The 21,606-nt window shown below is 38.1% G+C and overlaps 1 protein-coding gene and 1 long non-coding RNA gene across 5 annotated transcripts; one reads left to right on the forward strand and one right to left on the reverse strand.

Moving 5' to 3' along the window:
• Positions 1 to 229: 229 nt before the first annotated feature.
• On the forward strand, positions 230 to 9,882 carry LOC127799410 (protein argonaute 10-like). 4 transcript variants are annotated; one of them, XM_052333425.1, is made up of 22 exons: positions 230 to 375; positions 1,903 to 2,494; positions 2,787 to 2,995; positions 3,281 to 3,430; positions 3,534 to 3,667; positions 3,776 to 3,885; positions 3,978 to 4,084; positions 4,412 to 4,550; positions 4,647 to 4,763; positions 5,353 to 5,460; positions 5,535 to 5,606; positions 5,866 to 5,988; positions 6,071 to 6,230; positions 6,331 to 6,452; positions 6,739 to 6,876; positions 6,973 to 7,115; positions 7,204 to 7,266; positions 7,940 to 8,003; positions 8,083 to 8,218; positions 8,321 to 8,394; positions 8,866 to 8,992; positions 9,477 to 9,882. In XM_052333425.1, exons 2-22 carry the CDS (start codon positions 2,030 to 2,032, stop codon positions 9,662 to 9,664), a joined length of 2,949 nt encoding a protein of 982 aa, XP_052189385.1. In that variant the 5' UTR covers positions 230 to 375; positions 1,903 to 2,029; the 3' UTR covers positions 9,665 to 9,882. The 4 variants fall into 4 exon arrangements, with proteins under 4 accessions (XP_052189385.1, XP_052189386.1, XP_052189382.1 ...); XM_052333426.1 differs by lacking the exon at positions 230 to 375 and adding an exon at positions 470 to 691; XM_052333422.1 differs by lacking the exon at positions 230 to 375 and adding an exon at positions 701 to 960.
• Positions 9,883 to 13,512: 3,630 nt separating this feature from the next.
• Positions 13,513 to 16,864, reverse strand: LOC127799411 (uncharacterized). Its single transcript, XR_008022617.1, has 2 exons — positions 16,197 to 16,864; positions 13,513 to 15,800 (listed from the first exon to the last, which is right to left on the reverse strand). It is a non-coding gene; the product is annotated as an uncharacterized LOC127799411 (long non-coding RNA).
• Positions 16,865 to 21,606: the final 4,742 nt, after the last annotated feature.

Raw genomic sequence — 21,606 nt, forward strand, 5'->3', positions numbered from 1 at the left:
CGAGAACATAGCTCCGCGGGATCAGATCAGATATTAAGCCAGCCATTGTGGGCCCTCGGTGATGAATGCCGAGGTCACAACTTGGTGGTCCGCGACACAGGTGATCACCATCAAACAGCCCAAGTCCAAAACCCCACTAGGGCCCAGTTTACATTGAGATTGACCCGACCGTTACGGCTTACCCAAGCAGCGACATTGGATTTTTAGGATATCAAAGCGCATAGAGAGAGGAGAGAGAGATGTTTATAATATATATATATATACATACATACACATATCATATTAATATATGTCTGTGCGAGAGAGGGAAAGAGAAAGCACATTTTGAGAAGTCTGCAAGGAAGAGACTGCAAGTTCGAATTATTCTTCTTCTGTGTATGATTGCTTTAAATCCTTTTGAGTGGTTGTTTTGGACTACACTCTCACCTCTACACTCCACTTGGTTTCTCCCTCTATAAATGGTTTAAAAACACATCGTTTCCGTGTACTTCCTCGAGGTTGCACGATCAGTCCACAGAGAGAGAGAGAGAGAGAGCATGTCCATCCATGGCTTGAGAGAGAGATAGAGAGCGAGCGAAATCAGAGAGACGGACCGATTTTAAAAATAGAAAAACAAAGAAAGCAGGGCCATGACAAGGCTTTTACACGTGATAAAGAAAACACCAAAAGCACTTTGCATGCGTGTATAAAGGTTCATCTTCATCATCATCATCTATCTTCCTTCCTCTAAGCCTCTCTCTATCTCTGTGTGCCATCCACAATCCCATATTTTCTCTCCACTTTCTAACGCTTCACGTTCTTCGGCAGTTCCTCCCTCTTTTGTGTTTCCGAGGGGTTAAAGCCCATTGCTTTTGACCTGTCCTAGAGCTAGATTCAAGCTCTTGTCCTTTGAGTATTTAAACCCCCCCCCCCCCCCCCCCCTTCTCTCTCTTCCCCCATGGCCACCGATTTCATGAGTTGGTGAGTTCAAATATCTCATTTCCTCTCGTGGGTCTTCGAAGTTGAAGTAGTTCCTTGATTTCTCGGGTCATTTTCTTTGTTGCAGTGGAATTGGGTCATATATGGTTCAGATGGCGATTTTATCTGGCGTTTCCAATGCCTATTATACCTTTCATTTGCATGTTTCTTATTCTTGGGCTTTTGTTTTTTTCTAGGTGTTTTTATTCTCTTCTTGAGCAGTCATATATCGCTGCACGTTTGCATACACATGTATGTATTTGTGTATGCCGGTCTGGTGTCGTATTTACTTGGATTTATTCCCCTATTTTGTGGTTTTCTGTACAAGTTTGGTTTTGGATAGGGGACAAGGGGAAGGAATGGTTTGTCTTCTGGGTATTTCCACTCTTTGATTATTATTATACAGTTCGCACCCATATATACATATTTCCACACATATGTACAAACACTATTTGTGTATCTAGGTTCCTGTCTTCGTGATTCATGCTCATTGTGTTTCGAAATTCGAACAGAAGCATCGAAGGAGGTTTTGGGTTTTGGGCAATGCTTAGGTTTGTCTCGACATATATGTTCATTTCCTCTCCACAACAGATTTTTCCTCCAAAATAACTATTTGGGCTTTCCTCCGAAACTTGGCTTTGCTGGGGCGTCCAGTTCTTGTGTTCTATACTTATATTTTATTATTTTTCGTTTCTGGTTGAGTGCATTTTTGGTTGAGTTGTTGAAACATATGTGAGAAGGCTATGGGTTTTTTCTACGTTGCAAAGGAATGGCAATAGTTGTGGCCTCCAATAAATACTGGGTTTTAATGCATATCCGTTTACTTTGCGTGTGAAACTTGGATGCATTGCCATCATTTTCACCCCCTGTTTCCATTTGTATCTTTTATTCAGTTTCGGCTATCTTGCTGACATAGCTCCTCCTCTCTGTTTTCTGGGTTTTCAGTACACTTTGCCTTAAATCTGTGATGGGATTGTGTTAAAGCACTGGAGGAGAAGAAGACAGTGTCTCTGTGTTTTCCTAACAAGGTTTTGGCACAAAGGATTTCGGGTTCAGTAAGCAACAACTGGTCATGCCCATGAGGCTGATGAAAGAGGGCTCAGAACAGCACCTTGTGATCAAACCCAGGTTGCAAAGCCCCATGAATCAAGCTCAGAAGCCCCTCAAAACTGCTCAGAATGGCAAAGGCCCACCAACGCAAGTAACCCAATACAATAAACCCCATAACCAGACCTCACCTCCATCAAAAAACAGAGGAAGGAGGAGGGGAAGAGGCGGCCGGAAGTCCGATCAAGGCGACGTTTTTATGCGGCCCAGCTCGAGGCCCTGCACCGGAGTGCAAATGCCAGCACCGGCCGGAGCTGTTGAAGAAGGTATTCCAAATAGGGTTGGTGAAGTGGAGAGGGGTTTTCCCTCTTCAAGCAAGTGTTTGAGTTTTGCCCCAAGGCCTGGTTATGGGCAACTTGGGGCAAAATGTGTTGTGAAGGCCAACCATTTCTTTGCGGAGTTACCAGAAAAGGACTTGAATCAGTATGAAGTAAGCTATCATCTTTCATGGGTTTACACTAAAAATGTTTGTAAACCATACAGCAGTCAAGAGTTATTAGATTCGAGTTTGTTGTGACTTAGCAACTGGGGACCCTTAATCTGACATTCATTATGTTCTTGTTTTGTTGTTTTCTTCTTATACCTGCTGTTTCTTTGCAGAAAGAAATTAACAGGCTTTTGCTTTTATCTCTGTCCTTTGCTTAGTAGCATTTATGAGCTTTTAAATTGTTCTTATTGCTGCGTATCTCCCTTCTTTACCATCTGCATCCTGTTGTTTGCAGGTTACTATAACCCCAGAAGTAGCATCAAGAACTGTGAACAGAGCCATCATGGCCGAGCTCGTGAAACTGTACAAAGAATCTGACTTGGGGAAGAGATTGCCAGCTTATGATGGCAGAAAGAGTCTATACACTGCCGGTGAGCTGCCTTTTGCATGGAAGGAATTCAAAGTTAAACTTGTGGATGAAGAGGACGGAATCAATGGTCCCAAGTAAGAATTTATTGCTTTCTTGGCAGGGCTGATGTGTGTTTTATTTCTGTCATCCAGACTTCCCTTTCTCTATTTTGAATGGTTTTCCATGGCAATCTATGTAGAAAGCAGGAATTCAAATAACATACAACAACAAATGCAATAATAATAATAATAAAATTAATTTTAAAAAATATAAGTTTAATATATTTATAGAAAATATAATAGAAATGTCCATGGAAAATTTATGCGGTATTTCTCGTTAATTCTATGAAACAAGTAACTGGAACTTTAATCAATTTTCAGAAGAGAAAGGGAGTACAAAGTGGTGATTAAGTTTGTTGCGCGAGCAAACTTACATCATCTGGGCCAATTTCTTGCTGGTAAGCGAGCCGATGGTCCCCAGGAAGCTCTTAAGATTCTCGACATTGTGCTGAGAGAGATTTCAACAAAGAGGTATGATTTCTTAAGGTGCTTAAGATAATGTTGGCCTCAGTTTGTTCCAGTCAATGAGTTTTGCCTAAAACGGGAACTTGTTTGTCATAATTTAATTCAAAAGGTACTGCCCTGTGGGGAGATCCTTCTTTTCACCAGATATTTGGAAACCACAACGGCTTGGTGATGGTTTAGAATCATGGTGTGGATTCTACCAGAGTATAAGGCCAACACAGATGGGCTTGTCCCTTAATATTGGTAAATGAATGATTGTTGTTTAAAATCTCTCTGAATTTTTTTGTCACCACAATCTTGCTTATCATTGTTCTATTATTAAGGAATTGCATCTCTATTGCTTATATGCAGATATGGCTTCGGCTGCCTTTATTGAGGCTCTACCCGTGATAGAGTTTGTTGCACAGCTTCTGGGAAAAGATGTGATATCAAGGCCCTTGTCAGACTCTGACCGTGTGAAGGTACTGCTCCTTAATTTGGTAAAATGCACTGGATTTATTTCTTTTCTAACTTTCGTAACTTAGAAATTTTCCTTGCAATGAATGCCCCACAGATCAAGAAGGCTCTTAGAGGAGTGAAAGTTGAGGTAACGCATAGGGGTAATGTACGAAGAAAGTATCGAGTTTCAGGATTAACATCACAACCAACAAGAGAACTTGTGTAAGATTTTTAGCCTTGTACAAGACTGTCTTCTGGATTGGAAAGCTCCTGTTATTAATTGCTATTGTTCTTCATCTTAGTTATAGATGCAAGACCGGTAACACTAACTGAACCACTATTAGTTTGAGTTAATTGTAAAATCTTGTTTCATTAACCGCACTGTGCTAACTTACCATTTTGCCGTCATCTGAAATCTCTTTCCTCTGTCCTTATTCCTTTGACATATTCACCTTGGTTCAAACAACTTCTTGCCTTTTGTTTTCTATCAGCAAGATTCTCAGTAAAGAAATGACAAGTTTTCTGTAACCTTCTCTGTGATTTTTTCAGGTTTCCTGTTGATGACAACTCAACCATGAAGTCAGTTGTTGAATACTTTCAAGAAATGTATGGCTTCACAATCCAGCACACACATCTTCCTTGCCTTCAAGTAGGCAACCAGAAGAAGGCAAACTATTTACCTATGGAGGTGAATGGCTACTATGGTTTTGAAGCTCTGCAGAAGCCTTCAAGTTGTATTCTGTATTTAAACTGTTGTGCGGTGGTAATTCTCTTTGTTTTCCAGGCATGCAAGATTGTTGAGGGGCAGCGATATACTAAAAGGTTGAATGAGAAGCAAATTACTGCTCTTCTAAAAGTTACATGCCAAAGACCCAGGGATCGAGAAAATGATATTTTGCAGGTACTTTTTGCTGTTGAGATCCTAATTGTCTGCTAAAGGTTGAGTGAATTAGTTTTTTGGCCTTGTGATAATTGGTGCATGCATACCCATGCTTCATTTGGTTGCTGAAATATTGAGATTGTAGAAGGGATATCCTAAAATTTGTTGCCTTTTCCTCAATCGTCTTGGCAACAACTTATTTACTGATACAATCTATGTATTGACATAGTTGCTGTATTTATAGGTGCCAAACTTGGTTAAATTTAAAATTCAGCAAACCCATGCTGGAAAATAGATTATTCTCCATGACCCAAAAAGAATCCAGACATGTCCCTCTTGGAAAATTTATCATTATCTACCCTGTGATTCAATCCATGATTCTGTTAATAGTATCATGGAGAAATTTAGAAATCTTGTAAATTTATTTGTTTCTTGAGTGTCAATGTATCAGATGCGGTTTAGCTTAAGCCATTATGAATGCCTTCTATATTTACTTATATTAGACAAACCTTGCAACTGCTTTCTGTTAATTTGTGACACTGATTATAGTTTTGGAAGTTGACTAGACATGAGTGTATGACATTTACCTGCTGTGCTCTTTGGATTACAGACAGTACAACACAATGCCTATGATCAAGATCCATATGCAAAGGAGTTTGGAATTAAAATCAGTGAAAAATTAGCTTCTATGGAGGCACGAGTACTTCCTGCTCCTTGGGTAAGGCTGACCCCCAACCCCGAACTTTTTTAATGGATGTGAGTGCTTATTAATGGAAAAACTTCCATTTGCAGCTTAAGTATCATGAAACTGGGAAGGAAAAGGATTGTTTGCCTCAAGTTGGTCAGTGGAATATGATGAACAAGGTATTTTGTTTTCTTGTGTTGGAACAACTGTTTCTGTACAGAACAAATATGCAAGAATTAAGAACTTATATTTTTTGTCCATCCCCTTTACCATCATCAGATTATTCAAACTATTAGTAGTTTGCGTGTTCTTCAATTTAATCTATACTCTTTTTCTTCCTCAAGGTTCACTCTCTAATTTTGGTGACTATGTAACTGCAATTTGATTTAGGACATGCATTGCACAGTTTTTGAAACTGATCTCGTCTCATAATTACAGAAAATGATCAATGGGATGACTGTTAGCCGGTGGGCATGCATCAACTTTTCACGTAGTGTGCAAGAGAGTGTTGCTCGTGGGTTTTGTAATGAGCTGGCTCAAATGTGTCAAGTGTCTGGCATGGTACTTCATATTTTCTTCTGTTTTTGAATTTGACAATGCCGATCTTTTCTGGAGTTGAGTTATAATCTGCTCTGGTTTCCAGGAATTTAATCCAGAACCTGTGATTCCAATCCACACAGCCAGGCCTGACCAAGTGGAGAAGGCTTTAAAGCACGTTTATCATGCGTGCATGAGCAAACTCAAAGGAAAAGAGTTAGAACTTCTTTTAGCTATTTTGCCCGACAACAATGGATGCCTATATGGTACTCTCATTGGCAAAACTTGGTGGCTTGAATTGTTATACATGAAATCTTTAATCCTTAGTTGACATTTTCTAGGTTGACCTTATCGTACATTTTTCAGGTGATCTAAAACGAATTTGTGAAACTGGTCTGGGTTTAATATCACAATGCTGTCTGACAAAACACGTCTTCAAGATTAGCAAACAATACCTGGCTAATGTGGCATTGAAGATCAATGTTAAGGTGCGATAATCTTCCAACTGAGAAGGGGACAAATAAATAAAGTTACATTTTATCATTCTGTGATGAGGTTTCCTTTCATTAGTTTCAACATAATTACTCATGTTTAAAATAATTAGCTTGTTAGCAGTGAACCAATGATGCTCTGTCTTTGTTTCCTTATTTACCTTCTAATCAAATGGACCCACAGTTTCTGAATCATCTCATTTCCTGTCCTGTTTATTTTTAATATAAAACTGCTAGAATTGCTACTAACTACTAACAAGAAGTATTTCTGTTTTTGTTGTAGATGGGTGGTAGAAACACTGTTCTTTTGGATGCTATCAGTTGCAGAATACCATTGGTTAGTGACATACCAACCATAATATTTGGAGCCGATGTAACCCATCCAGAGAATGGAGAGGACTCTAGCCCCTCTATAGCTGCTGTATAGTTCCTTAACCAAAATATGCTTCTTAGGGTATTCCTTTTGGCAACTATCACTCAGGACCTTGTTGACTGATATATCTAATGGCAAATGTAGGTGGTAGCTTCTCAGGATTGGCCTGAAGTCACCAAGTATGCAGGATTAGTTTGTGCTCAAGCTCATAGACAGGAACTCATCCAAGATTTGTATAAGACTTGGCATGATCCTGTCCGTGGCACAGTTAGTGGTGGCATGATCCGGTACAGGACACCAACACTTCGCTATGTGTGTTCTTTATATAGGATTTTTTTTTAAATTGTTTTCAATTTTGAATTTCTGTTTGTGCAGGGATCTTTTGGTTTCCTTCCGCAAGGCAACAGGGCAAAAACCACTGAGGATTATATTTTACAGGTCAATATGTATATATTTATATTTATTTAAGTATTTTCTTGGCTGCTTTAGTATTTAAAGCATGTTTCCTATCTTCATTGTGCTCTCGATGTGGTGTCTATCCCCATGTTGCTCTCTAGCTAATCTTCCTCTTAGATAAAAAAAATTCACGGGCCTGTATCCATTTCTATATCCGCACGTCTCCATATAGGTTTTTATTATTTCAGCATAGATATCATGAAGTATGGAGGATTGATCGTGAGGGCCAGGTTTGAAGGGAAGGCAAGTTTGCATGTCGTAAAAGTTAAGTGTCCTCTTTTATAAAAAGGGTGAGGCTTCCTTTAGAATGATTGAACCCCTGTCATCTTCCCATCTATCAAGTCCCTGGACCCTATATACAGGAGGGCCTACACGTGATAAGTTCCACTTTCAAAGATACTATTTTTGTCAAAGATGCTGCCTTTATTTCATTGGATCAAAAGATTATCAGCATGGCTCAGTTCAAGTACACCATGATTGGTACTAACCCGGGCATGCATGTGTGTCTTTCTATTCTTTTCCCTGTGCATTTCTGGCCAAATGCATTTGTCTCTTTGCAGGCCAGGAGGCTAAAGGCTAGTTCGGTCATTTTGATGCATATTTCTTGACACCATTATTATATTTTATATGCTAAATTGGAAAATAACTTGAGCAGGGATGGTGTGAGCGAAGGGCAATTTTATCAAGTCTTGCTTTACGAGTTGGATGCAATTAGGAAGGTTAGTGTTTGCTCTTGTGCGATATACATGTGAAACATACTCAACATGCTTGCAGTCCTGATCAATTGCCTATTTTCAGGCATGTGCTTCTTTAGAACCAAACTATCAGCCACCGGTAACTTTCATTGTGGTGCAAAAACGGCATCACACCAGATTATTTGCTAATAATCACAGGGATCGCAGCAGCACTGACAAGAGTGGGAACATCCTGCCTGGTAACATACTACTTTCATCGAAATCCGAGCTGTCTGTCTGCATGGATCTCTGATTCCTCTTTTTCAAATGTTTATTTGTCTTTGCATGCATTGTTTCCTCAGGCACCGTGGTTGATTCAAAAATCTGTCATCCAACAGAATTTGATTTTTATCTCTGCAGCCATGCTGGGATTCAGGTGAAAACTTAGTTTCCTTTTACTGTATATATTACATGTAATTAGCCTTGAGATTTTTCTTTAAGGAATAATGAACAACAAGATTTAAACTTGACTAATGGACCTGTCCCTACCACAAGGGAAAACTAAAAGAAGGTAAAAATTAGACTGTTGATTAGACCTAGAATTTTATTTTGTTTCATTAAGGGGACAAGCCCCTCCAAGATTAGGTGCCATGTCTTTGAACCAAAAAGGAAAAATATGTTCACTGGCTTGTTGAAATCATAATTGCTTCATTTTTTTTTTTGTTTTGTTTAATTTGTTTAATCTCAAACATGGTAGTACTAGGGTGTTCTGTGAATGAATTGGCGTAATGCTTCTTTCATTTCATATCGGACTTTACATGATGGGAAATATTAGCACCCTGTAGAAAAGTGAATATGCTGCTAAAATTTCTTCAATGTAATACACTATGCATTTATAACGTGACAGGGGACAAGTCGGCCTGCCCATTATCACGTCCTATGGGATGAGAACAATTTTACGGCAGATGGAATTCAATCTCTAACGAACAATCTTTGCTACACGTATGCCAGGTGCACGCGCTCTGTTTCAGTTGGTAAGTCAGTTTTTAGCTTCAGAAAAATGAAGACATGGCGCATCTAAATAATAAATTATGTATCTATGTATATGTATTTATATAATTGAAACGCATGTACATTAATGGAAATTATGTGTAATAAAAAGAATCTTTACACACACACACACTAAAAAACTCTTTAAGCACAAAAGATTCTAGAACACAATTGAAAAGTTTGAAGAGGAGAGGTCTAGTAAGTGCATTAGATCGTTTTTATAGTTCATGGTTGATTTCAACTTGTATTTTTTTATTTATGTTGTGCGTCATGGATGCCAACATAAGTGTTAATGCTTCTTGGGTTCAAGTACAAGCGCTGAAGTCGTGTTCCCTTCAAAAACTTGAACAAGAACTTGCATATCATGAAATCTAATTCCTATACTTAGAATGGTGCATCACTGCAAATAGTCACTTGTGCGTCACCAGAAAGAATTTGAGCCAAGGGAGCTGTGTCCTCTCTTTGCAGTTCCTCCAGCATACTATGCACATTTGGCCGCTTTTCGAGCCAGATTCTATATGGAACCCGAGTTGCAGGAGAATGGTGGCTGCGGCGCTGGACAAGTTGGCAAGAGCATGCGAGCCAAGGGGGAGTCAGGCGTGCGGCCGTTGCCCGCCCTGAAGGAGAATGTAAAGAGGGTAATGTTTTACTGTTAGAAAGACAGGTAGGGGGCAATGAAGATCGAGATGGGGATTAGGGGGGAAGGGAAGAAAGAGGGTGAATCTGTTGTCTTTGATTCTAGTAAAGAAGCCTCTTTGTACATGTATGATGATTCATGCCAGCAGTTCTTAGGTTAGAGTTGAGAGTTTGATTATAAAGCGAAAGAGCTAGCCTTGGTTCTCTTCATATATATATTATATCTGTTTCATTTCCAGATCATGATCTTCACAAGCCCTTCTCCATCTTTCTTACTAGTTCATTTTATATCTTCTTCTGACACTCTACAAAGTGGTATTTTGACAACTTGCAAGAATTGCTCCGGGCTTTTAAGATAACAGCATTTGGGAGCTTTTATTAAGTTTGTTCAACGAAGAGCGGGTAGCTATGGGTTTTGTATGTTATTGACAAATAAAGGATGCCTTGGAAGCTCATATGTGATATAACCAGAGATCCCTTTCATAAGAAAAGGCTCAAAGGAGAGTCGTACCCGCCCAAATGACTGCAACGGCCATTTCATAAGAGATCAAACCGTTTTGTTGTGGTATCAATTTCGTATGACTGCAATTGTACCTCCACGATGCAGATGCCTTAAAATGCAAGAAATAATGGTTTGCGACTTGCTTGAGAAAAGACGCTTCAATATTACAAAATTAATGAGAAAAATCCCTCCGGGTATCATTACTCATTTTCTGGGTTACCTGTTGCAGTTCACTGGCACAAAATTAAAGGGTTTATCACATTAAGTAAAGGCATTAAGCATGAAGAATGAAGTGTGAGTGTCTGGAGCTTAATTATCACTTTAGCGTATATTGTCTTTATACAGGGTCAGTACATGGATCAACTTAAATGTGGGGGTTGAAAGGGGGGTGGTAAATCCCCTCCCAATGAGGGTTATAGGGGGCAGAGCCCCTTGGATGAAATTTTATACGCAATTTTACAATAATAATAGTTTGAGTTTTCACATATGTTTTTTTCATTGTCCTAATTTTTTTACTTATATTAGAGTAATTTTTAGAGAGCATTATGATACATTCTTTTGTAATTTTCAATTTGGTTATAAGAAAAAATCTTGCAGCAGTAGCGAGTGGACGTAACTCTCACATTGAGAGTGAATCACTATAAATTTTGTATATTTTTTATACTTGTTTTAATTATTTTTTTATTTCTTTTACTATTTAAGATTAGAACTTTAATCATAACATAAAAATTAAGAGGATTACATATCTTCGAGAAAACCTGTTCTTATGCGAAGTAAACTTTCACAAAACCTATTTTAAGTGATTTCAGATACTAGTGCAGCAATGCACTGGGTATGTGTACATGCAGCCTTGCAATGTTAATGGAAAATAATCTGATAATTACGTAATAATTAGTATATATTGGACGGTCATCTCACTTAGCTAAAACCTTTGAAGCATGGAAGTGAAAAAAATGACCCAAAATATTTTTTAGGTTATTTTTGTAATGACAATAAAAAAGATACAACAAGAGCATGGGCGGATTTAGGGGGCTGGCACGGGCTACACCGCCCCCTCCTCTCAGATTTATTAGGAATAATTAGGACCATTTCCAACCTCATTAATGGCTTATGGATTTGGGGGCTAGGCTCCCAGATCTGTTCCTAGATTCCGCCCCTAAACAAGAGAGAGAGGTGTGTAGTGGCAGTGGAGACAGAGGATGCAGCTATGGTCGGTGATGAGAGGAAAGGCGGCAGTGAGAGACAAAACAGCTGCTAGTGGCAAAGAGAAAAGGAATAAGGAAAGATTCCTGGAAAAGAAGAGCATAGGCGGCAAAGGAAAGAGGAAGAAAAAAATAGAAAATGTTGTTGGAGAAGAAGAGCATAGGCCGCAAAAAATAAGAAAAGATAGGAGATACTGGAAGTAGATTTCTTGGAGAGAGTGAAAGAAAAACCACATATTGTTGGATATGTATGTATACATGTTAAATAATATATGGCTAAAGGCATAATTAGCCCTCTCACCTTTTATCATTTAACCATTTAGCCCCCTTAACTTCCAATTTTAAAGATATTAGGTACCTCAACTACTAATTTTGTAACAAATACATACCTTACTGCAGCAAGCATTTGGGCATGAGTTACACGCGGTGGGCCCCACATTAATCAAGCCAATGGGAGCATGCCACGTGTCTCCATCTGCAAGAGAGGAAAAGGTCGACGGCGGCGGCGGATAGCTGCCTGAAACGACAGAGAGAGAGAGCGAGCGAGCGGGACTGACAGAGAAAGAGCGAGAGAATGGCAGAGAGAGGAAGAAGACGACCGCCCCCCTCCGACGCCATAGCCGGCCACCCGCACGAGGAAGGCGAGTGATACAGAGCGAGAGATACAGAAAAAGCGAGAGCGAGAGATACAGAGCGAGAGAGCGAGAGCGAGAGATACAGACAAAGAGAGAGAGAAAGAGAGCGAGAGATACAGACAAAAAGATAGCGAGAGATACGAGAACAAGAGAGACTGACAGAGAGAGAGCGAAAGCAAGAGAGAGGAAGAAGACGACCGCGGAAGAGGAAGACGCCATTGCCGCCCCCCGACCCCAATTGACGCCCAACGCCCAGATCTGCCCGCGACCCACCTCCCACGCCGCCCCCCGACCCTAATCGACGCCATCGCCCTTTGCCTGCCCACGCCTGGCCGCTGCTATCGACAGCCCCCCAACCTCAATCGACGCCTCGGACGCTGCTGGCGACCACCGACAGAGAGAGCGAGAGAAAAGCAGCGAGTGGGAGGAGGTTGCCGGAGACAACAAGGAAGAAGGAGGTGATGTGTTGCACGCGCCTCAATCGCGTGTGTAATACACGCGTTGACCCAGGTGTGTGTAAGATTCAAAATTGGAAGTTGAGGGGGCTAATAGGTCCTAAGGGGGCAAAATGGTTAAATGGTGAAAGGTGAGGGAGCTAGGTATGCCTTTAGCCAATAATATATTTATAAAAAAAATTGTATTTTTTTTAATTTATATTTTACTTCGCATTTTTTTTTAAATATCAAATTTTCATTTTTATTTCATATCAAAAATGTTTTTCGTATTCGTTTCCTTGCAACTTAAGCTAAAATCACAAAAATTTATTTTCTTAAAATTATAAATAATATCCCAATGATAAAGCTTATGGCAGCATTGCTGAAAATGTGAACGATTTTTGACTTGCAAACCAATGGCAATGCTATTAATTAGATTTCAATCTAAATCCAAAATAATTAAAGAGCGATTACATCTGATTTTTCTTCCATATTCTCAGTAAACTATGTACAATTACTACCAATAGTAATAACTACTTAATTTTTGCCAATTTTTTAACCAAAAAAATAAACAAAGTGCAAGGAGTCGATCTTAGCAAACCAAACAAAGAAGAGGGCTCAAACAAAGCCATATCAAACAGGTTGAGAAAAAAAAAAAAAAAAAGGAAAAAAACAAACAATTTTCAGGAGACCTCAAAATTGAAAGACATCCGAATACAGAGTCATCCTATTTGTACAGAAAATGTGTTACAGAAACACTTACAGGACAATCAAAATATCAATTTTGCCCATGCAATAAATGACCCAAATACCCAATATCATCTCTCTCTCTCTCTCCCTCTGTCTCTCTCTCGTTCTCTCTCTCACATCGTCGGCCCCAGTGGCAAGGCGGTGGCAGCAACAAGACGAGGCGACAAGGCAGCCGAGGCGGCAGAGGTGACGGGGCATGGTGGCAGAGGCGACAGGGTGAGGCGGCGGAGATTGCAGCGGCGAAGCGAGGTGGCAGCAAGAGCAGACAGAGACGAAGAACGACGACAGGTGAGGTTGCAACGGCGAGGGAAGGGGGAAGAGAGGGAGAAGGGGATGAACAAAATATATTGCGAAATATCACAATATTTTGATATCGCGATATATCATCCCTATAAGCATTCTGTAAGGATGCTTATGTACAAATAGCATTTTCCTTCCAATACATAAATAACATATAGATGAGGATTTAATTTAAGAAAAGATACAACATTGGAAGCCAAACGCAAGAAAAAGAAAGCTAAACTAATTAGCTTCCACAACTAGATTAATTAGGGAAAAAGACGACCGTGATGGGCCACAACTTGCAAAGAAACTGCAACACACACTCGAGCTTGACCAAGATCGACCTGCACAGATATTGTTCCTAGTTGAATAGGGAGAGAAAAAGTGAAGAAGTGTTGATATACACGATACCTCCCTTTCAACCTTTAGGGGGAGGTCTTTTAAAGGACACCAAATGCCGTGGTTATGCCAACTCGCAGAGCTAGTAACTAATCAGGTAAGGGTCTTCTTCAAGGGAACTGAACTGCCGTGAAAGAGAACACACTGGCAATTTCACCCTTTGATTACCTTCTTTGTTTCATCCATCAGAGAAAGTGAAAAGCAAAAAGGTTGGAGAAAGTTAAAGAGAATCAAGCTAACTGACATTTTGGATATCTCGTAGTGGACTGAGGAAAAACGAAAGCTATATATTTAGAATGTTTCCCACATGAAGCTTTCGTAGAAAGTTTGAAAATTTTTCCCCACCTAACAAAAGCAATGTGGAATCCTGGCACTGAGTGCTTGTGTATTTCTGAAGGCTTTCCATAAGTGAAATGGTTGCTTGTCTTGTTCTCCACCCCACTGATTGAGCAAGCATAAGCTAATTATGTTTACTGATCTCTAATTATCTTGGACGCTACTTATATAAATAAACTAGGTAAATCTTAACAATTTTGCAAACGAAACTGGCTTTCAAAAGAAACCATATTGAACTGCTTCAATGCCACTCAAGAATATATGGATAGATTTCTTCCATGCCAACTACCCAAAGAAGAAGATTTAAACCAAAAGACAAAAAGTTTCCTTCTTCAGAGAAGGAAGACAAAAAAGGTGTACTGAGATTGAATCACAGATGGGATGGTAAAGGCAAAAGAAGATTTGTACGTTAAAGTGGCAGGCCAGATAATTGCGATCATGGTATTATGGGCACAGCAAATCTGCTAGATATGTTCAACTGCATGTGTTATCTTCACATGAAGACAAAGTTGTTGTTCCACGGATATATAAATGGTCATCCAAGATTTACTAAATCTCTCAAGAAATTAAAAGTTATTTTGTCAGGAAAACATCACGGCTGGAATAAACAGCATTGGAGAAAGATGAGGCCAGATCATTTAATGAACTTAAAAGTTGATCCTAATGCACCAGATTTTTTAAGGCAGCATATATATCTTACATATATATATATATATATCATTTCTTTTTTCTTTTCTTTTCTTTTTTTTTTGTAACACGAGATACATAGAGGTACATTTCTCAACAGGGATCCTCGACACTCAAATTTTGAACAGAAAAATTACTAGCTTGATCTACACACATAATTCAGCAATTTCATTAACTAATTAACAACAACATCAGATCTGCTAATCCACTTGGACGAGAACTTCTAACATTTCATCTACATTACAGCCTCCAGAAGTATCTCATGGAATTGCTGATCAATTATGTGTGTAGATCAAGCTAGTAATTTTTCTGTTCAAAATTTGAGTGTCGAGGATCCCTGTTGAGAATTGTACCTTTAATAATCTTTTCCGGTCTCAAAATCCTTCATCTTAATATTTTCAAAATTAATATGGCCTAAGGGAAATTTGTTCTACGTTCAACACTCTCCTGCTGCTAGTTCTTTGAATGACAGTTTTACTTGCCCAAAAAAAAAAACCAAGATATCCCCAAGTCGCCACCTCAACCCCCTCTCTCTATCATATATATATATATATATATATATACACATATATATAGTGATATATGTGCATATATAATTTCTAAAAGCTAGATTGGCAAGATTCAGCCCTCTTTACTGAAAATGAGGTTGTAGATATATATATACACAATCTAAGGGTTAGTAACTGAACAATATAAAAGGAGGGAAAACATGAAAATGTTGCAAGAAATGAGCAAAGTGTAAGTCACTCTTCGGCACTGAGTCAACTCAATACCTTGGATGGGCTTCTCGACCAGTTCTTGGCATGAATTGGAAAGAAAACCCTATTTTCGATTCGTATGCCAAGAGGGGAGATGACGAAAGTCTATAGGTGCAGTGGATAATGAAAACTCTCTGCAACACACAATATCATACCACCTCCACGAAAGCCCTAAGCACAAGAAGGTTTGAAGATAATAAAAAGAGAGTTTAGTCCTCAGATTGTGAAAAATGTGTATCAAAGTTTGTAACAATGTTTCAAGATAAAAAGAGTTCTATCGATCTTTGCTCCCCTGATATATAACCCCAAGTTTATCAAACCCTATTTCATAGAAATATAAGTATAGGTAAAACTTATTAGTGAGCAAGTTTTGATGGTAGATTTGCTTACCCTATAAATCACGAAAGGAAGTGCAGATGTAAAACAATTGTTAATGCAACGCACTGTGTAAATTTTGACTCAAAAAAAAAAAAAATAGTAACCATATATAAAACTTTAGAAGTATAATCATAAGATCCAAATGAAACGACAATAAAAACAACAGATTGCGAGAAGAACAGTGCATACCTTTTTCTGGATTTGTTGAGGAGGGCTTTTAAAATGACACATGGAAGCATGTAGAGAGAGAGAGAGAGAGAGAGCAGGAAACAAAATTAGGGTTGAGCTGAATTAGGGTTTTTAGTGCCACCAACAACAGGTGAAGCTACCACATGATCTGATCTTTCCTCAACAAAGGAGGAATGTTTAGATCACGCTGGCAGCTTTAACTGATGGTGGTGCACTACAAGAAAATCTGCACTTCCTAGCTAGCTAGTAGGGTAAAGAAAGAAAGAAAAGGAAGACCTCCAGATTATATATGGTCTTCATCATAATTTTCTGCAAAAAGGGTACCTAGAGAAGAGGGGAAGAAGAGAGTATAAATAGATGGCGGGGTGAAGCAGAGGAATCCGTGGGGAAATTATCAATTTTTATTGGATATAATTGATGGATAATAGGTGGCTGAAATAGCTTTTGAAAGCTATAAGAGTATGAGAAAACAAAATACAAGACGAAAGGGTGGTCCATGGTGATGCAAATTGAATATTGTCACGCCATCATTTCCAGCATGCAGATCGCAGACAGGCTTTGTGAGAGTTTCTAAGCATTGTAAGAGCATTTATTAACTTTAGGGTTGGGGAGAGAGGAGGGGACCCCTCGTACATCTCCCCCCCCCCTCTCTCTCTCTCTCTCTCTGAGAAAGCATCAACCATGAGCCAAAAGAAGAATGTGGACACAAGTAGAATATAGGGGGACCATTTTGCATTTCTTCTTAGGTACTATTTCACATAAGGTTCCCCGAGGAGAAGAAATATAGAAGAGAAATCTCAACCCCCCCCCCCACCCCCTCTCTCTCTCTCCCTCACACACACACACACAAACAAAAACATAGAATTATGAGGCATTCCTTTTCCTTCAAAACTTTACCATTTCAAAGATAGTTCTTCTTTTACTTAACCAAAAGAAAAAAATGGATAGTTCTTCTTCATCTGATGGTGCCACTCCAAGCGGCATGTTATTGATGCATATGCATGATGTAGACAATCAAAAAATAACATGTTCTGATGAAGTTTCTTGTTTCCTTAAGTACTATCTTCGCAATATGATTTTTGTTTTTGCTGAAGTAAAAATTCATTTCAACCAAGACAAAAAAATAAAAAAAAGACCCGAGAAATAAATCATCAGGAATTCATTGCAGAGAACAATAGAAAGAAAACCAGAAAAACTGAAAAGCAAAAAAAAAAAAAAAAAAGAAAAACCAGAGCCTGTGATTCTGCTCAGTCTCGACAGTTAATCATGCTCCTCTTCCATTGGCGATATCCCATTTCCTCTACATCCCATATCCTATTTCTTACCATTCCCTCTGTGTCCAGACCACTTCCAGATGCATTGCTACCTACCCAAGCAGCTAGTTCATGAGCTGTTCCATTAATTACTATATGCCTAGAAACATAGACAAAGCTCCAGCATTTCTTCTTCTTCTTCTTCTTCTTCTTCTTTGCCATCCACTGAATGTCCCTCGGTTGATTTATAATTGTCAGGCCAAGGCATAAGAGATACAAAACCTGTGGCACTGGCTAAATCCACATTAATTACCAGCACTGTCAAAAGAATGTACAGAAAAATGGTTACTTTATAATAGTTGACCTATCAAGAGATTCAAAACAGCATTGATCTTTTCCGCCAAAAAAAAAAAAGCAGCATTGATCTTCGACAGCTTTTAACAATAAGAAGTGGATTCAGATCCACAGATTATATTTTCACAATCCAGATTCCATTGCCCATTCACAAGCTGCTTTTGCAATTTTCACCTCTGCTTCAAGAGTCGAAAAAATGAACCGGTAGTAACTTTCATCTTGACTATTGTGAACCATATTAAATTATTGAACACCAAAGTAAGTTGGTAAATTAATTAGCAATAATGATAATGATAATAATAATCTATAATAAGTTGGTAAATTTGGTGACCAATAATTTAACATGTTAAAGTACTTATTTGATACAGCAACTAATCATTTACTTGCCTGAAAGATTAAGCTATATATGCTTGAGAAAATACGAACTAATTCAAATTATGAAAGTATATTATATTATACTATTATAGTGTTTTGACAACCATTTAAAAGTTTATATCACTCCCGGCAACCTTCTCAACAACCAAGAGACCAATTAAATGTTGAAACAGATCCTAATTAATGAGATACCTACTCATGAATATAACAATTTCACAGCCTCAATGCACTTATATGAATCTTATCTGTTTGTCTGTGTTCAATATCCTCTCGGGTGAAAAGAAAGGTATTTTGGGGTAAAAAAGCATAACCAGATTTGCCCTACTTTCAAGATTTAATGCTGATTCGGAGAATCAAATGGACTCAATAATCCGCTTCTTTAGCAAGTTAATCTCTCTCTCTCTCTCTCTCTCTCTCTCTGTGCATTAAAATTTCTTAATTTGCTATTTGTTATCACTCTATTCCTCAAACAAAATGCCTTTCAGCCAATAGAGCCAGCTAATAAAGCACATGGATTTATATGCACAAGAGCAATCGTGAAATCATTGTAATCAACTATCAATCTGCTCGTATTCAATTTCAAGCTGCCTAACGATCAACGAAGTATCCGTATTAAGTAGACTGTTGAAAAAAATAATAATAATAATGAATCCAAAACCGATGTTAATTCTTCAAAGTTTGTACATAATCTTGAGGAGAATTCTCAACTGCATGTTAATTAATTAAGCCCCCTTAAGCACAAATTAGATTTGGTGTAGAAATTACTTCTACCAACCATAAGGACACGCTGTTCTTTTCAGAGCACTTTGAAGTCTATGTGACTATCCGTTGCACCTGTGACATAAGATAAATATAGATGAGACGAAGATCGATTGGCATAGTCTATATATAATAGTTTGTCCCTAAAATAGAATTATCCCGATATTGGCTCCTCCAACTATAAAAGTACGACGATTTGATATGGTTCAAACACAAGAATAGCCCAAAACTCTCTACTGTCTCCTTTCATTATTCTTCCGAAGTCCTTGAAAACTATTAATCTAAATATAAAAGAATCTCACAGAGATGCATACATAATTCTTCGCTTGTTTTTGTTTGTTAATCAGAAAAACACTCCATATATATACTCTCCCATTGGTTATTCACTTGCTGAGGGTGCCCCATTTTGCATTGTCAAAGCCATTTTTTGATGATAAGCTTCCAGTGTTGGGTATGCAATTTTGTAATTATATACGCAATTTAGGAAGAACGGGACCACTCTAGTCTACAAGTACCATTTTCTTCTTTTGTTTTTTCTCTTTGTAAAAAGGTAGGTTCAGCAACCTTTTTTTCTTTTCCTTATAATTGATAATTATTTTTAAAATTCACAAAACGCGCGTAATTGTAAAACATTAAATAAAAACAAACCACAACACATAAAACCCCAACTAGTAACATTTTTTTGGGGCCAAAAGCATATTTATACCCTTGAAATTTTATATATTTTTTTCTTGTAGAATGTTAAATTTTTCATGATTTCAAATGTGTCCCTAAACTTAAATAAAAAACATATTTATATTTATGAACTTTTTGTGATTTCAAATATTTTCCTAAATTGTATAAAATCACTCATTTAAACACCTAATCAGTAAGTAATACACACACACACACACACACTAATGTGGTAGTTTTCCGACATCTCCTCAACTCTCTCTCTCTCTCTCTCTCTCTCCGAATGTGTCTTTTTTCTCTTCGGCATCTCCTATGTCTCTTCCAATTGGGCTACTTAAGCTGATTGGGTTAGACAGCTCAGTGACGTGCCCAAGTCAATGATCGTCTCGCTGTCTAGGGGGAATCGAACTTGCTGTCTAGGAGACACAGTCAAAGAAGACGCAAAAGATGTTAGAGAGAGTTGAGAAAATGATGTCGGAGAGAGGAATGGAGCTGAGAAAACATTAGAGAGAAAGAGATAAGAGACGTTAGAGAGAGGAATGGAGCTGAAAAAATATTAGAGAGAGAGAGAGATAGGAGATGTCAAAGAGGGAAAGAGAGAGAGATGAAGAGATGTCAAAAAATTATCACAACACAAATATGTATCACTTGTTGGTCAAGTGTTTAAATAAGTAATTTTGTACAGTTAAGGGGCACAACTAAAACCTAGAAAAGATTAAAGTTTCATTAAAAAAAAAATGTAAAAGTTGGCATAAATATACTTTTGACCTAAATTTAAAAACATATTTAAAATCACAAAAAAAAATACAAAAAATTTAGAGGCATGCTTTTAGCCATTTTGTTTGAGCTTCTTACAGTACTACTGGTGAAGGCAGGAGGCCCACCCCATCAATCTTTCTTGTTTTTCTGAGCAGGGGCATTATAATTAAGGAGCGGTCCTTTGGGTGCAAGCCCCTATAGCTCTCCTCACTGTCTCTTTGTCTCTAAAATCCGTGACTTTCTATCTGTTTATTATTTACTATTAATTATCAGTGTTGTCATTTCTTGCTGTTATCATCGGTGACGACACAAAGGGCAATATAGCCGTGCAGATGTCTGTAACAACACATTAACTCTAATATAGTCTTCCCACTGCAGCAGTCTTGTTATGTGTGTGTTTATTTGTTTGAATATATATATATATATATATAATCTATGTTATTGTTCTATATTCGCCAAAACTACCCAGAGAAAGAGAGGAACATGGATTGTTTGGGATCCTATCCAATCAAATCGTACGACGTCTGGTGCTTATCCGTTCTAGAAGACAGATAGACAGACGAAGGGAGAGACAAGCGCTCTCTCTCTCTCTCTCTCTCTTTCTCAATTCTTATCAATTGATAAAAGGTGGCTATCTTTTATCAATTAATAAAAGATAGCCACCTTACCCTTTCGGCTGCCATGAGGGGGCTATCATTATGAATTCCCAACTTCAATTAATAATAGTTTTATTAAATGTCAACGTGGAAATACTTGGTTAAAATGTTATGATAAAAGTTTTTACTTCAATAAATTAAATATAAGATGTCATCAACTTAATTATTGTTTTTGTAATAAAACCCAGAATTAGAACATCCCCCGCAGGATCGAGTAACAAAATCTGGCATGGAGATCAGTATGTTCAATAGGCCACAAAGACTCCAACCAACCTGGGACTCGAATCAAACAGTCTCATATATTCAATCAGAGCACACTTTTGTTTCTTTCTTCTTGCATAACGAGCTGAAAATTGAATTTGAGCATCCTGTGCTTGGCCAAAAACACAATAATAGTTGGAATGTAAAACCAGAGCTAACTACTAATTAAGTAAATGAAAATGCTTTTTGAACACCCGGTTATAACACTTTTAATATCCCTTATCTATTAACGTATTATACATTTGTATTGATGTAATGCAAAATATAACACATTGAAGCACAAGAGACACAACTGAGTGTTAAAATAGCATTTCCAGTAAA

The sequence above is a fragment of the Diospyros lotus genome, chromosome 4, assembly GCF_014633365.1.
Source record: "Diospyros lotus cultivar Yz01 chromosome 4, ASM1463336v1, whole genome shotgun sequence".
NCBI lineage: Eukaryota > Viridiplantae > Streptophyta > Magnoliopsida > Ericales > Ebenaceae > Diospyros > Diospyros lotus.